The 16,199-nt window shown below is 38.9% G+C and overlaps 1 protein-coding gene across 1 annotated transcript; it reads left to right on the top strand.

Moving 5' to 3' along the window:
• The first annotated feature begins 526 nt into the window (after positions 1-526).
• hhipl1 (HHIP-like 1) lies at positions 527-11,834 on the top strand. The gene is made up of 9 exons (XM_085257520.1): positions 527-834; positions 1,903-2,549; positions 2,756-2,899; positions 3,312-3,640; positions 4,610-4,736; positions 6,836-6,981; positions 7,093-7,174; positions 8,837-8,919; positions 9,025-11,834. The coding sequence occupies exons 1-9, from the start codon at positions 547-549 to the stop codon at positions 9,582-9,584; spliced, it is 2,406 nt and encodes an 801-aa protein (XP_085113646.1). The 5' UTR covers positions 527-546; the 3' UTR covers positions 9,585-11,834.
• The last annotated feature ends 4,365 nt before the right edge of the window (positions 11,835-16,199 follow it).

Genomic DNA, 16,199 nt, shown 5'->3' with positions numbered 1-16,199 from the left:
AACAGAACACAGGGTTTCCAGGTGATAAAGTAAAAGGCGTTTTCTCTGCTATTAAACAGCTTGGCTTCGTTTTTCAACCGAATGCAACAAGAAGGTTAACTAAATCTTCCCAGTGTAATTTATAACTCCTCATTCAAACCACTTAAAACATATTTGCGTGTCATAATTTTTCTGTTTCCTACTTTCGGAAGCATAAGATTGTTTCTTAGCCCCCCTCTGGAAATAAATTGGTTAGTTATTCTGATGTGCAATAATGTCAGTCGCAAAGTCGGATTCGGAGGACTGTCTGCTTCGTCAGTTCTGAAAAAAAAAAAACTGTTGTGCATAACTGATGCAGTACTTACTAAAATGACTGAATAATGACATTTTCTTTGTAATTTCAAACTGCTTAAAACTATGTTTGCTAAAACTCGAGCAAACATAAAAAAATAAACGCCGACCTGCGCTTCACCACGTCAGAGCGTTGAGCAATGCAAATGATCAAAGTCCACACGGGAAGCCTCTTTCGAAAAATCTGTCCTCCCATGTCACGCAGTGTGAGCCGTGATGCAGCGGTGTTGTGGAAAAATCACCAGCCATCTGTGGCTCTGGTCTACTCTGTTGTTTTTGACACTATGTTTTGCACCTGTGATGTTACACCCGCAGTGTTTGGATTTTAAACCGCCCTTCCGACCGCAGAAGGAGCTGGAATTTTGTATAATGTACAAGGAATTTGGCTGCTGTGATTATCAGAAGGACCAGGAGCTGATGTCTAAATACTACCAGATTATGGATAATTTTGACTACAGTGGATATACCAGCTGTGCCGGGTTCATCTTTGACTTGCTCTGCCAGGTAGGAACACATGGACAAAGGTCGGTTGGCTGAGTCCAGGCCCTACCATTACACTGGCCAAACAAAACAACTGCTGTGAAATAAGCAACAGAAGCAAAACAACAAAGCAGTCTTTAGTTAAAAAATGTCATGATGACTTTGAAAGCTGTACACTGATATACAGTAAAGGCTATGAAAGATTTGTCTGGCGCTTTATTTATGTTCTGTCATTACTGGTAAAGCAGTCTATAGGAAATAGATGGAATTATGCTCCTCATCATCTACAGGCATATCTCAATACAATAACCTGCAGTAATCTTGCTTTGCAAGTATGTATTAATGAAGTACATTATTATTCATTCTTAACATTAATATTCGTTTACCATCATCTATTCAATTATCTGAATACAAGGTGGTTAAAGTGCACAGGGAGAACCCTAGTTCTATGCAGAATTTAGCACACCTGACCATGACATATCATTTTATATATACGGATCAATATGGGTCAAGACTAAAGTTATATATCTCTTCTATATATCTCCTTTAGTCATAAGGGCTGAATGAACTTTCTTAACATTAAGAAATATTGCTGCTGTCACCATTTTAGGTTTTTAAGCTCAACAGTATTTTCTGTTATGGCCCACAACTTTACTGGTTTAGTTCACTGACATCACTAATAATATTTCACAAGAGAGGCTTTTATATAAGACTTTGCACAGCAGGAAACAATGGGCAAAGAGAGTTACAGACTTTTTTTCTTTGTAATGGAAGAACGAGTAGGTAAAGGGATGACAGTTCCCTGAGAGTACTGGACTAAGATTTATATAAAGGATACATAATGTCAAATGAATGCAAAGCCTCTACATTTGACAGATGTTAAACTGCAGCAATAAGCAGTTTATTTAAAATCATGCTTGTCCTATGTACGCTGTATTTGTAACTTGTTCATATTGTAATCCATGTAACAAAAACAACTAATGCAGGTTTAAAGACCACTTTACATGCTATCAGTGGCACTAACTGTTCCTTCTTGTTGCATGTCTCTTCTTTTCCTCCTTTTTTGTCTCTCCTCCATCTGTCTGATCTCAGGAGTGTTCTCCCTATGCAGCTCACCTCTTTGATGCTGAGGATCCAAGCACCCCGGTCAGGACCATCCCAGGCCTCTGCTCTGAATACTGCTTTCAGTTTTGGAATAAGTGTTCTTTCACCATTCCTTTCTTGTCTGGTGACCCATATATAGCAAACTTCAGAGAAAATCAGACCAGTCTCTGCCATTACCTGGAGATACAAGACAAGGACTACTGTTATCCATATCTGCTTAACAACCAGCAACTCACCCAGAACCTGGGTGGCATTCAGGTGAACTCAGATGGCTGTCTGCAGCTGTGCCTGGAAGAAGTGGCCAATGGTCTCCAGAATCCATTAGCCATGGTGCATGCCAATGATGGCACACATAGATTCTTTGTGGCAGAACAGGTCGGCCTGGTGTGGACCTATCTTCCAGATCGGTCCAGGCTGGAGAGACCATTTTTGAACATTACCCAGGCAGTGCTAACATCATCGTGGGAAGGTGATGAGAGAGGCTTTCTCGGACTTGCCTTTCACCCCAAATACAAGTACAATGGGAAGCTGTATGTGTATTACTCAGTGGAGGTGGGTTTTGATGAGAGAATCAGAATCAGTGAGTTCCACGTATCAGCCAATGACATGAATGAGGTGGACCACACCTCTGAGCGGTAGGTATGAACTGTTGTACTTGGTTAGCAAAAAGCACTACCTTTTTCTAAAACCTGAACTGTTTTGCAGTTTTATACTTTTTGTCATATTGACCATTATCAGAGAGAAACAAACGGTTTGCATCAATTCTTTTGTGTTTTTTTTGTGTAAATTTGTTTTAACACCCGATCTATTCCTTATTTCTTGTATCAACATGTTCCTTTAGAGTTATTCTGGAGATTGATGAACCGGCATCCAACCATAATGGAGGGCAGCTGCTATTTGCAGATGATGGGTACTTGTATATTTTCACAGGTGATGGTGGAATGGCAGGAGACCCATTTGGGAAATATGGGAATGCTCAAAACAAGTAAGGAGCTCATAATTAGACATCCAAAAATGAAAAATGTAAAACATTTATTCATTAAAATGTAAAAAAGCTCATTTGAATGTATAATCTTGTATGTTTCTTGACATTTTAGATGAAAAAATCTGCCATTAAAGGCATGTTGTTATGACATTATAACCTTCATTACAATCTGGTGAAAATTATGTTCAGTTCGTGTTCAGTAAGAAATTGCAAAAACAGTAAAAATTTTCAATTTTTTATTACAATGTTTTAAAGATAAATATGACAACTATACAAAAAATATACAGTTTGAATTGTTGTGTGTCTGTTAAAGAGGAGAGAGGATGAAAGTACTGATGGTATTGCTGTTTAAAAACTGTGGAAACACTGACAATCAATATGTAGTGAAAGATCAACATTTTTTACGTTGTAGGTCAGCTCTCTTGGGTAAAGTGCTTCGAATTGATGTGGATGACAACCAGAGAGGTCCATTGTACAGAATTCCTCCAGATAACCCGTTTATACATGAACAGGGAGCACGCCCGGAGGTTTATGCTTACGGTGTTCGCAATATGTGGAGGTGTTCGGTGGACCGGGGTGATCCATGGACCAAAAACGGCAAAGGGCGTATCTTCTGTGGGGATGTAGGCCAGAACAAGTTCGAGGAAATCGATATAATCGAGAAAGGTCGAAATTATGGCTGGAGAGCTAAAGAAGGCTTCTCTTGCTACGATAAGAAACTATGTGCCAACAGTTCATTAGGTAGGTATGCCACATCAATGCACTATTGTGTATGTTAAAGATTTGTCTGTGTAATTTATCCATTGCTTTAAAAATAGCACAATCAGTCTACACTTGTCTCAGACTAGTCACCATTTTGCACTCAGAAGTGCGTTAATTCTTCTGGTGAAATCAACTTTCTGGTTTTTCTTACATGGAAGACTGAACATGCATCAAATTAGTCTGTGGCAGTTAAACAATGCTCAGTTGGTGTGAAGGGACAAAAAGTGGACCAAGGAAATATTCTCCACACCATTATACCACTGCCACCAGCCTACCATCCAAAATCATCACTTCAGGCAACTTTTTTCCATTCTTTTATTTTGGTTAGTCCATGTTATGTGGAAAAATCAGAATTTGGTCAACAGTTTCTGAAATAGTCCAACTGCCTTGTCAATAACTATGCCATATCCAAAGTAATTGCTTCTTAATTCTGATACTTGATTTGAATTTCAGCAGCTGCCATGATTGGCTGATTAGAACTTTGCATTAACAAGCAGTTTAATAAGTGTACCTGATAAATCAGATGCTGAGTATATTTTGCAGTTTTTGTATGAACAAAAACATCATACAATTACTGAATAGTTTACATAAATGTCTTGTTCAATAGAGACACTATTACTCTCTCACTGTCGCCATTACATGATTCATTGTCACTGATTCCCCCCACATTTCTTCTTCTGAATCAGGTCCTACATTTTTCCAAATTAATGGCAGAGTTTATATTCAGAATCACTCTTAATTAGCAACGCAATAAATATTTGCTTAAAAATTCAGAATTACATTTAGCTTATCAGTCAAATATGGATGACAAATCATTTGTTGGTACTTGACTGAACCCAACCCAATGTTGAACTAAGATGTATCTATAATGGCACATCCTGTTCTGATGCTCTGATAATGGAGATTCATACTAATGCAGTTAATGACCCTTTTTCATTTTTTTCACAGATGATGTCCTGCCTGTTTATGCATATCCTCATAGGATGGGCAAGTCAGTCACTGGTGGTTATGTGTATCGAGGTTGTGAATACCCCAACCTGAATGGCATTTATATATTTGGAGACTTCATGAGTGGGTAGGATTCACTTGAAAGATGTTATTTTATTGTTTAGAACATTTATTTTTATTTTGATAACAGTAGTGAAATACCAATCATTTGTGAAATTAAAGGAGTGTTATGTCTGCCCCCCAAAATCTAAATAACTGTTGTTTCTGTCAAAAAATTTAAAATAACTGCTGCGTTTGATGCAACTTCATTCACATCCTAGGATTTCAGAAATGGCTAATTGAAAAATTCATTTTTTACAAACCCTCCATGTTCCTCGCCAAATAAAATGAAGGACCTTCTCTTCTTCAGGTCACCATTATTTCAGTATTGGTTCATCTATCAAAATCAATATTGATTCAGCTATCAAGACTAATCCTGGTTGGACTAGTCTTGATAGCTGAATTCTAGGTAGACCAGAACCACTCCAGAAGTCTTACTCAAAGATGCTAATCTTAACTTTTTGTGTAGACTTTCAGAGTGTCCACCTAATTTAGGAAATAAAAAATACTTTTATATTGTAATTGGATGGCAGCTATGTGGCTGAATAGAGGGGCCGGGTTGAGTCCCTGCTTCTCTAGGCCATGTGTGGAAGTGTTGTTGGGCAAGATACTAACCAACTGAGCAAGCACTTGGTGACAGTGGGAAGGAAAAACTCCATTTTAACAGGAAGAAACCTCCAGCAGAACCAGGGTCAAGGAGGAGCAGCTATCTGCTGCAACTGGAGGGGGCTGATGGGAAGAAGACAGGATAAAGCACAAGCTGTGGAAGAGAGACAGGCATTCATAACAACTAATGATTAAATGCAGAGTGGTGTACAAATACATAGTGAGTGAAGGTCTCTCCAGCGATCCTCAGGATTTTCTATACAGGCGCTGTGGAGAGCATCCTCACACAGAACATCCTGGTTTGGGAACAGCTGTGTTAAAGACTGAAAAGCTCTTCAGAGAGTGATCCGTACAGCAGAACGCTGCTGCAGGATTGCTCCATAAGTGACTGAGACAGGACTCTCTTCTACATACTCTAAATCATAGGTGTCAAACTCTGGCCCGCGCAGCCTAATTACATTTGGCCCACGAAGCCATACCAAATGACTATCAGAGCTGGCCTACTGGTATTATACAGCTAATATATATATTGTTTAGTATTAAGCTTTGCTTGTTCCAGTTTTTCAGCAAAACGTGTTTGAGTCCATAAGAAAAGATTCATTCTTATATCTGGAGGAATAAATATATTTCAATAAATATTAACGTTAGCCCGCGACTTTGTTCCAGTTTTGAATTTTGGCCCACTGTGTATTTGAGTTTGACACCCCTGCTCTAAACCCACTGGCACAAAGTACATTTCAAATTCCTTTAATTTTAAATATGTTCATATTGTCTATTTTGTAAAATGTTCAGATTGTCTATTCTTATTTAATTCACTTAATGTACAGAATTCACCTGCTTGCTGCTTACATGCTACTACTGCACATTCACCTAATGTAGATCATATATAATGTTCTTCCTCTCTCCCCCCCTTTGCACAAGTCGAGGAGCGTGTCAGGCTACATTTAATTGTGTTATACTTGTATAACTATGCATGTGACGAATAAAGAACCTTGAACCTTGAACCTTGAAAAGGTGAGTGAAGGAAAAATACTTCACTCACCATGGGTGCATCATCCTAGCAGCCTAAACTAGAGCCTAAAAAAGGTCACCTAACTATATGCTTTATCAAAAAGGAAGGTCTTCAGCATAATATTAAAAGTAGAAAAGTTGCCTGTCTCCCCAATCCAAACTGGGAGCTGGTTCCAGAGAAGACGAGCCTTAAAGCTGAAGGCTTTGCCTCCCATTCTACTTTTAAATAGTCTAAGACAGCGGTGTCCAAGTCCAGGCCTCTCTCTTTCTAGTCCCTGTAACAACCATATCTTTTCACTATCAGAGGTCAATATCAGGTCTTCTGTATCTTTCATTTCTTATCCAAAACTCCAATGTGCAATGTACCAAATGTACTATAGTTATTTGAAGGAATTCATAAGTACTCTAAAAATGCAGAAGTAACTGGTACTAAGGGGTGTGAAATTAAAAACACAAAAAACACACAAAGTGCCTACACATTAGAAATCATAGATTTTATTTATGTTCCAGGCGTTTGATGAGCCTGCAGGAGGACAAAACAACAGGAAACTGGAAATACAACGAGATATGTATGGGGATGGGGCTAACCTGTGCCTTTCCTGGACTTATCAACAACTATCACCAGTACATTATCTCCTTTGCTGAGGATGAATCTGGTAACGAATCATCTCACAATCTCACAGTTTTTCCTGTAGTGTTTTTAGCTGGTTTAAGCAGTTGAAATGAATGTTTTGTGTAATATTCTTTAAATATGTTATTCATTTCAGGTGAGCTTTACTTCATGTCCACTGCAATACCAAGTGCTACATCACCTTCAGGAGTCGTTTATAAAGTCATCGATCCCTCAAGGTGAGTGATAGAATTACTCATTATTTTCAGTTTGTTTTAAATGAAATTAATATGAATTTAGGCAAACTCACCTGAATCAATGACAGGTTGTTTAGAGGGAGAAACATCTTTGTAGAGAAAGTATAACCACACTGTTCCACTTACCATTATTTTTGTTTAGTTCCTTTTGTCAGGTACAGAGAAACATCTGTACATAGATATAGATTCAGTGAGATTCAGTCACTGAAGCGTTCCTGGCTACTTGACAGCCCACATGTGCATGCTATTAATCAAGACCTGTGATCAAGATTCCAAAATATTTCCAGTCATTTGTATCAGGGGATGGAAAGGTAGAAAATACAGTGAGAACATTTTCAGTAATCTCAATAATGCATCTTCCTGCAGTCAATCTGAGGGATTGCTGAAGTGCACTTTAGTTTTTTTATTTGGTGTTACTCTTCTTACAGATGTGGAGATAGACAGGGACTTTTCTCTGTTTCTTATATAAACCGTTTCAGTGCCTCATCTTTAGCTGCAGGTCTCAACTTCTGTCAGTTCAGTTGTAAATTGGTATTTTTGTCACGGACTTATAGAATAAATGTAGGTAAAAATGCACTCATAGAAATCCATGTCCGAAAATCCACTCTTGAAGTCTTATTTTCATTTGCAAATAGTTATATTGATTTTGTGCTCATGTTTTTTATTGTTTGTTTGTTGGGGAAAGAGTTGAGATCTGTGGGGTTGTGAAGTATAGGAATTCTCTTCTTAGCTGTGTTTTGTAGTTGCAGGTAGTAAAGAACATTTCTGTTGTCTAATCAGAAACTTTGAAAAAGATTAGAGGCTAACATGAGTGTATTAACTTGAAGATTTGATGGAGATGTGTGATTCCTTTCTACTCCCATTTCTAATGTGAAGAGTTGCTCTGTTAATCTTGAAAGTCTGGATTGTGCCAAACTGGAGAGAGACTACAGGGAGACTACAATTGTAATCTGTCAAAGTGGAGGAGATCAATGGGTTTGTGTTAATAGAGGCAGTAATAAAGACGAGGTCTGGAAGTTCGACGTGATTACAATGTATTTGTTCTAATTCTCTTCTTGAGTTGTGGGCTTCACAATATATTGTATCTGATTAGCTAGACAGTCAAAATTAGGTGCCTCAAGATGCCCATTACATGTTTTTCTGGTGAGTGGAGAGATTTTAGCTTTTTTTTTTCCCGGTTGAACCTTATGATGTTGCAGTCTAACAAATGACACAGTTTAGGTGTAAATTTGAATGTAATCACTGAGAAAGATTAATTAATTTGGGAGATTAATTCAGGTTATTAATGTCAGGTTATTAATTAATAACAGAAGTCAGTAAATAGATGGAAGAGTAGTTTTTAGTAATTGTTGCTGTTCATATGGGGAGGAAATTTCACGACTGCCTTAAAGCAGACCCCTCTAAAAACACAGCAGTCAGTGCAATGGCGGTCTCCACAGACGACAATGATTCCTTGGTATGGTCAATTTCCAAAAGGACAATAAATGTTAAATGTTAAAGGACGGCAAAGAGAAGCAATAAAAGGAACCTAACTCCTCCTTTATCACCGTGTCTGATCTTGACTGTTAAAAACAGACTGTCAGCGGATAAATAAGAATAAACAGAGAATCTATCAATAAACAGTTATTTGTCATTGTGTTTTAGACGTGCACCACCAAGACAGTGCCACTACAACCCTCTTCCAGTGAGAGTAAAAAGCAATCTCATCAAGTTTGTTCCTCAAGAAAGTGAGTTCACATACACATTCTCTTCACACAAACTGAAATGATAAACCAGCTATCTCAGTTTTTATAATATCATTTGGTCTATATTGTTTCATGATCTTCCATTAGCGCTGGTTGGCATTGACCTGCCGAATGAAAACTTTCAGCCACAATCCACTGAATCCTATCAATGGCACCAAGAGCTAAGTGATCATCGAGGTGAAATAGGAGCAGGCGTGATTACTCCTGTACCAGCCACAGGTACTTCCAAAACAACCAAAAATTCAAGGCGTAAAGGCCGGCATAGGAAGAATAAATCCAAATTGGAACGTGCACCTCACATCGAGACGGGAGCAGTGAGACTGGTTGGGGATTCCAGGAGTGACCGTGGACGTGTAGAAATCTACATTAATGGGGAATGGGGTACCGTGTGTGATGACCTGTGGACCCTTGTCAATGCTAGAGTGGTTTGCCGGCAGCTCGGTTTCCAACATGCTCTGAAAGCAGCTAAGAACTCTGAGTTTGGTGAGGGAAAGGATTTGCGGATTCTTCTTGATGATGTTAAGTGTGTAGGCACTGAATCCAGCCTTTTAGATTGCAGACATGCTGGTGTGGGGACACATAACTGTGCCCACTATGAAGATGCTGGTGTGATCTGTGGCAACTCATCATATGTTGCAGAAGTCTAAAAGTTTAACTAATACTAGTTGTCGAGAGCAGTTACGAAAGAGTTAATGTCCTGTTTAAAAAAACATAAAAAAAATCACAACACAACACAGACAGCTATTCTATTTCCCACAGCAACAAGAAATGAACAGTAATCTAAAACTGCAGTTGTGTTATATGTTGTACATTACAACGAACGTGATAACTACTTAAGAGTATTTTAAATAAAGCTCACAAGCAAATGCATACATTTCAATAACCTACGGCAGGATAGCGTGTATACTGAGACAAACTAAGAGTTATAAATTAATAAAATAATAAAGGCAGTCGTTTTTCTCAAAATAATGGATCTTACTTATAGTACATTAAGATATAGTATAACAATTTAATTACACACAAGCTTTTTCCTTCAGTACTTTTCATTGATAAGTGAATACTTTGAATTTTATTATTGGGTTATAAAAGTTTGACTTTACAGTGTAATATTAAAACGTTGACTGTATATTTCGTGTCTCAATTTTTTGTGGGAAGAAAAAACAATGAGTCCCTGCTTAATGTAATATAAAGGTGAACTGGATAAAAGCCTTAGAGCAAAGAGGCATACCTGAAACCTTTTACATGTGAAATCTGATGCAATATTTGAAGATGATTATCTCAAAGACTATCAAAGATAAAAGCTTGACATTATCACTTGTCTTTACATAAATTACCTCGCTTTAGCTTTTCTTCCATTCTGGAACTCCACAAAGTCTCATGAAAAGACATTTAATGTGTTTTTATATTTAACGTATTTGAGCTCCAGAAGTCTTGCGTAAGCAGACACATTCTACATCTGCTTATTTTGTGCAGAATATTGTGATAACGTTACTTTACAGCAGCAGATGCCCACATTAAACTGTGACTATTATGAAGATAATATTGATACGTGTATGCAGTTGCATGAGCTGGAGATGGAGACTTTCTTTTTTGAGGTCTTTAATCTTGCCAAATTTCATAACAGAGATGACCACTCGGTGAAAATGATGATTCTGCGGATCCAACATCACATATGAAACTCAAGACACTGACTTTGTGTTTTTAATTGTGGCTGAATGCATGTGTCACAAGTCAAAGTGTTTTACCTTTTAATATGTGGTTATTTATTGAAGGGATGGTTTATTTAAAGCTTTCAGCACCGTACTGAGGAGACATAAGTAATTCCAAACTTGCACGTTGTTGTATTCACATTCATTATGCTCATTCTAAAATAACACGTGCTGGTTATTAAAATACTGAAATTGTGTGTTTTTTGGAGAATATTAAAGAACCTGCTTGCAATATTCTGTTTCACAGATGACATTTATATATAGTTATATAGTTAGTTATAGATTTAAATGTAAATGTAATATAAATCAAAAAAATGCAAAAAATAGTTAAGAACTTATAAAAGGAGCGCAGGGGTCAGCAAACCACACCGCCTCTGTTTAAGCATTCATTAAAGCATTCATTATAAATGCTTTTATATTTTCAAAACAAAAAGGTTTGAAAAGTACTTTTCAGATATGATGCTGATATGTTGCACATTTCTCCAGCAGATGGCAGAATAATACTACTATTTTAAAAGCACAAGAGAACCTGAAAAAATATTCGGTCTGCATACCTGTTCATCTTAATCAACAAGAACTGCTTTTCTTGGATGTGTGTGTGTTTGTGTTTTCTAATTCTTAATTGTAGCAGTTCAGAAAAGCTGGTGAAAACCCCTTTTGTCATAGCTGTTCTTCAAATAAAAAAAATCAAATCATAGTCCTACTCTGTATCTATATTTGTTCTATAATTATAGCTACAATATCATAGCTATACCATATAGCTACCATATCATGTCTATATACCTATATTATTGCTAATATGTATATTGTAATATATCTATATCATGCTAAAGCACTTCTGGATGGATCCAAACTGCATTTTGTTGCCTTGTACTTGTGACATGTGCAATGACAATAAAGTTAAATTCTATTCTATTCTATTCTATTAATATCATAAATATAATATATAAAAACTACTAAATGAAAATGTGTGTGTATTTGTTGTAGGGTAATTGTGATGGACCTGTAAACATTTTACCACAGATATTACAGTATTGGACAAATAATTTAGAGACTTTCACCCTGGACATTTATATTTTAGGAATTTAAAAAGGTCTTTTTTTTTCTTTTTTTAATTGACATTTTGGAATCACTATACAATACCACCAACTTCAGCAATTTGTAACTACATATATTTTTCTTTTTTTTCTATATTTAAACAACTAAAATATCCACACAAAAAGAATGAAAGAAGAAGAAGAAAGAAAAGAAAAGAAAAAGAAGCAAAACAGGAAACAATAAATAAATAAAAGTTACATAAGGAAAAAGAAAAAAAATAATTTAAAAAAATGTAGGGAGTGTGTTTTTGTTTCCATTAATGTAACTAATATTTCCTGTAGTCTTCTAGTAGTTAACAAAGTCAGAATCTAAAGCAAAAGCAAAATCTGGCCTGTGTTTTTTTATGTAGTCCATCCATTTCCTCCATCGTGATACAAACAGGTCCCTCTTGTAGTTCACATCTGCTGTCATTTTCTCCATTCTGGGAATGTCCATTGTGATGTCCATCCACATGTTCATAGTTGGGCTCTCTGAAGAAAGCCATTTTTTGTGATGGCTTTTTTGCCTGCAGCCAGTAAAATATTAAACAAGTATTTATCGTTCTTTGTCCATCCTTCTGGCATAAGTCCAAAAAATAGAGTTTTGCTTTCCAAAGGTAAATATCTTCCAAATGTTTCTTGTATTGCTGCATGTATTCCCTTCCAGTAAGTTTTAATAACATGACAGTCCCAGAAAATAGTGATTTGCATTTGTATTTCCACAATTTCTTGAATAAAGTTGAATAATTTTAATATAAATGTTAAAAATGAGAAAAATACAAGCAGTGATGTCCAAAAGAAGAGGAATCTATGCATTATTATTATTATTATGCAGAAAAAGTAGAATTGGGCTGAGAGATCTATCACTTTATCACCTGTTCAGATTGTAAATCATGTTTTTAAAAAGTAACTAAGTAACTAAGTAATTAATTACTTTTGAAAATAAGTAATCAGTAAAGTAACGGGATTACTTTTTGGGGGACGTAATCAGTAATTAGTTACTGATTACTTTTTTCAAGTAACTTGACCAACACTGGTCACGAGCTGTGGGTAGTGACCGAAAGAACGAGATCGTGAATACAAGCGGCAGAAATGAGCTTCCTGCGAAGGGTGGCTGGCCTCTCCCTTATAGTGATAGGGTGAGGAGTTTGGCCATCTGGGAGGGGCACAGAGTACAGCCAGTTGAGGTGGGTTGGGCATCTGACAAGGATGCCTCTTGGGCGCCTCCTGGGTGAGGTGTTCTGGGCATGTCCCACCGGGAGGAGGCCCCCAGGGCAGACATACCAAAGGCTGGAGAGATTATATCTCTCAGCTGGCCTGGGACCACCTCAGTGTTCCCCCGGACAAGCTGGAGGTGGTGGCCAGGGAGAGGGAGATGGGCTTCTCTGCTTGAGCTGCTGCCCCTTACGGCCCCAGATAAGCGGAAGAAGATGGATGGATGATTTTAATGAGTAATATTAAAATTATATTTAATTATTTTTAAATTAATGTGTTTCCTGGTTCATTATTTTAATTTGTTGTGGGACGAGACAGTAGGGTGATATTCACAGGTAGGCAGGCAGCGCTCTGTAGCAGAGCAGGAGTTGGAACAGGTTGTATCCAGGGTGTGATGGGTCTGTAGTGATGTTTGCCTACTTGTTTCCTGACTCTGGATTTGTGAAAAAAAATGCAGACCTCACTGTCTGTTGTAGTCTGTTCTTGTCAGATTTTGCGGCTGAGCCAAACCAGACAGTGATGGATAAGCAGAGAACAGACTGGATTACAGTGTAGAATTGGATCAACAGCTCCTGAGGCAGGTTGAACTTCCTGAGTTCTCCTGTTCTTTTTTGATGATAGTGTCTATATTGAGTGACCATTAAAACCTTAGAACCTGACAGAAGCAGTGCTGTTGAGTAAGGTACGGGGCGGTAATGGAGAGGGACTTCTTCTGGAGTGCACTTCGATCCCTACAGTTTTGAGCACATTCAGCTCTAGGTTGTTCTGACTGCACTATATGAAATATTATTAATGCCTATTAATACCTGTACAGCAGCTTTTTGTATGAGACAGATTTGTAAAAGAGGCCTTGCTCTCAGTAAGTTTCTTGATTTCTTTGTAATCTCTGCTCATTCTGTATTCTGCTCAGTTTGCATGCTGCCTTTACGAGTTCTTTCTCCTTTGTAATTGATGGCGATCCGGTGAATATACTCAGCTGCTTGCCTTTGTTGCCTGCCACATTGCTTTGTAAATTTTTTCAGTGTTAGGTTATTTTAGCTGGTGCTACTAATTCCTCTGTCTGCATAAAGCAGTGTTGGACACACTGTGGTACCCTCGTCAGCATCAGCTGAACAGTACTGTGCTGCAGAAAGCAGTGTGTTGGTACAAACATGGTGAGAAAAAGGCAATTAACAATGGAAGAGACGGACCATCATAACTCTTATAAATGTAGGTCTGTCCTACAGAGAGACTGCAAAGAAAGTCAAGGTGTCAGTGAGTCCAGTTTCCTTCTGCACTATGAAACAAACTGTGACAGGAAGAGTCTGACAGACCCAGAGACACGACTGAATCAGGTCATGTGATGGCGGCTCACAGGACAACAGCTTCAAGCAGCTTAACAGTGCTCGTAGTAAGAAAGTCTGTTTCAGCTGTGAAGAGAAGACTTCAAGCTGCAGGTTTGACAGGATGAGTTGCAGCGAGAAAGCCAGGCAAGACAAAGAGGCTTGTCTGTGCCATGAAACACCAACACTGGACTGCTGAAGACTGGAAGAAGGTATTATGGACCGATGGATCAAATGTGAAATCTTCAGTTCATCACACAGGATCTTTGTCGTCGAGTAGGTGAAAGGATGGTTCCACAGTGTGTGTCATCACCTGTCAAACATGGAGGAGGAAGTGTGATGGTCTGGGGCCTTAGTCAATGGAGCGCAGCTGGGCACAGCCCGAAAAAGGGACATGGGCCCATCTTCCTACAGGCCCACCACCTGCAGGAGGCGCTGCAGAGGCCGGGTGCATTGTGAGCCAGGTGGCGGCCAGGAGCAGAGGTCCTGGATGGGAGAAGGCAGCTGGAGATCGACAGACGGATTGGTGCTGTGGCCGCAGTGATGCGGATGCTGTACCGGTCCGTCGTGGTGAAGAGAGAGCTGATTGTAAAAGTGAAGCTCTCAATTTACCGGTCAATCTACACCCCTACCCTCACCTATGGCCACGAGCTGTGGGTAGTGACCGAAAGAACGAGATTGTGGTTACAAGCGTCAAAAATGAGCTTCCTCCGAAGGGTGGCTGGCCTCTCCCTTAGAGATAGGGTGAGGAGTTTGGCCATCTGGGAGGGGCACAGAGTAGAGCTCCTTCACATCGAAAGAAGCCAGTTGAGGTGGTTTGCACATCTGACAAGGATGCCTCCTGGGCCCCGAGGCAGACCCAGGACACGCTGAAGAGATTATATCTCTCCACTTGTCTGGGACCACCTCGGTGTTCCCCTGGACAAGCTGTAGGTGGTGGCCAGGGAGAGGGAGATGGGCTTCTCTGCTTGAGCTGCTGCCCCTTACGGCCCCAGATAAGTGGAAGAAGATGGATGGATGATTCTAATAAAGACATTTCATCAAAAGTCTGGGTAGAAATGGATAATTGAAAAATCTAAATTGCCCATAGGTGTGAATGCGAAGTGTGTGAGTGCGAATGGTTGTCTGTCCCTGTGTGTTAGCCCTGCGACAGACTGGCGACCTGTCCAGGGTGTACCCCGCCTCCCCCGTGACCCTGAAAAGGATAAGCGGATGCGAATGGATGGATGGGCTGAATATTTAAATATAATGGAACATGCCTTGATAAGAGTAAATTTAAATGAAAATGTAAAGAAGTGGCCTCATGATTGTGGGTACAATGGTGCTGAAAATACTGGAGAAAAGAAAGAAGAAAAAAAAACAGGATTCTCATAGTGCTCCCAGCACTTATGTGAGCATGGGGTCAATGTAGATGAATGCTGGTGTAAACTATTCCTTTATTGGGCAGATAGGACAATTTATTCACCCACTTACTTTCCCCTACAGGCTGAGAACGGTGCTCCAAATCTGGATCAGAATACTTTATGTCAATTCAAAATGGTTCGTTTTTTTTCCCAGAGCACTGCTGATTTCCACATTGCAGACTTTTCACATAAGCCTTGAGTTCTAAAGAGGCTCCTCAAAGGTATCTTATTTTGGCTACATTGATCAGTGCTCTCCTCCTGACCATGCAGGTTGACAGTCCTTCAATTAATCTTTCAGTTTTGCAATGAAAAACGGTGCATTCCTACTGCGAAAACAACCTTTTTAGTGACATCATGATCACTGCTCTAACTGCTTGGATGGCTAATTTGTTAGTCAGTAATGCTAGCTAATGATGGGCACATGTAAATTGTCCATACCCACTGCTTGTGTTTATAGCAGCAACCTTGCTGTTAAGTGAGTCAGTATGTGACACTTCTCTGAGGTCATCATTTAACTTCACTGAAGGACTTGGCGTG

This window comes from Mchenga conophoros, linkage group LG19 (genome assembly GCF_057382185.1).
Source record: "Mchenga conophoros isolate Kocher_MC1m ecotype Shallow Benthic linkage group LG19, M_conophoros_male_GT1.1, whole genome shotgun sequence".
NCBI classification, from domain to species: Eukaryota; Metazoa; Chordata; class Actinopteri; order Cichliformes; family Cichlidae; genus Mchenga; species Mchenga conophoros.
The sequence above is the reverse complement of the archived record's forward strand: the minus strand, read 5'-3'. Positions and strand labels throughout refer to the sequence as shown.

Coding starts and splice junctions, on each gene's coding strand:
- hhipl1 (XM_085257520.1), top strand. CDS start 547: ATGCAGCGGTGTTGTGGAAAAATCACCAGCCATCTGTGGCTCTGGTCT. Junction 835..1,902: donor TCTTTGACTTGCTCTGCCAG/GTAGGAACACAT, acceptor GTCTGATCTCAG/GAGTGTTCTCCCTATGCAGC. Junction 8,920..9,024: donor CAAGTTTGTTCCTCAAGAAA/GTGAGTTCACAT, acceptor ATCTTCCATTAG/CGCTGGTTGGCATTGACCTG.